General features: G+C 36.4%; 1 protein-coding gene across 1 annotated transcript in view; it reads left to right on the top strand.

Moving 5' to 3' along the window:
- Positions 1–472: 472 nt before the first annotated feature.
- Positions 473–546, top strand: part of FOXO1 (forkhead box O1) — a gene marked incomplete at its 5' end in the record, with an annotated part of 2,989 nt that continues 2,915 nt past the window's right edge. The window contains 1 exon segment of the mRNA XM_009077118.1: positions 473–545. Within this exon segment, the coding sequence (XP_009075366.1) occupies positions 473–545 (73 nt within the window).

Genomic DNA, 546 nt, shown 5'->3' with positions numbered 1-546 from the left:
GCAGGAAATTATATGAAGAAAAATATGTTTAGCTACAGCTTGGTAATGCAAAGATTAATCTCTTACTAACAGGTCAACCTGTGGGCTTCCATTTTGGATTTTTTAAAAAAATTCTCTTTTGTATTTAAGAACAAATCATGAAACATTACTCATGGCTGAGGAGGTAACAAGAAGCTCCAGTACCTCTGATCAGTCTTGGCATAAGATATCTGGTGCCCTCAGATATTAGAAGAGTCAATCTTGCATATTAAAATGCTGATTATGAAAGAGAAAGATGGTTTTAAGACTGAGGCTTTCAGCCTGTTCTGAGTGGTGGGCTGATAAAAGATGCTTCCAGACTGGCATGCTTTCTTGTTTCATAATTACCCCTCTGTTTTCTAACAAAATGAGAGTATGTTTAGAAAAGCAAGTATTAGTATGCCATAAAAGATGCATGTTTTCTCCATTTCTTATATGTTATTATGTCTTTCAGAATTCAATCCGTCACAATCTGTCTCTGCACAGCAAGTTCATCAGAGTGCAGAATGAGGGAACAGGGAAGAGTTC

Source organism: Acanthisitta chloris, unplaced genomic scaffold, assembly GCF_000695815.1.
Source record: "Acanthisitta chloris isolate BGI_N310 unplaced genomic scaffold, ASM69581v1 scaffold19176, whole genome shotgun sequence".
Classification (NCBI taxonomy): domain Eukaryota; kingdom Metazoa; phylum Chordata; class Aves; order Passeriformes; family Acanthisittidae; genus Acanthisitta; species Acanthisitta chloris.
This window is presented reverse-complemented; position numbering and strand designations above follow the sequence as displayed.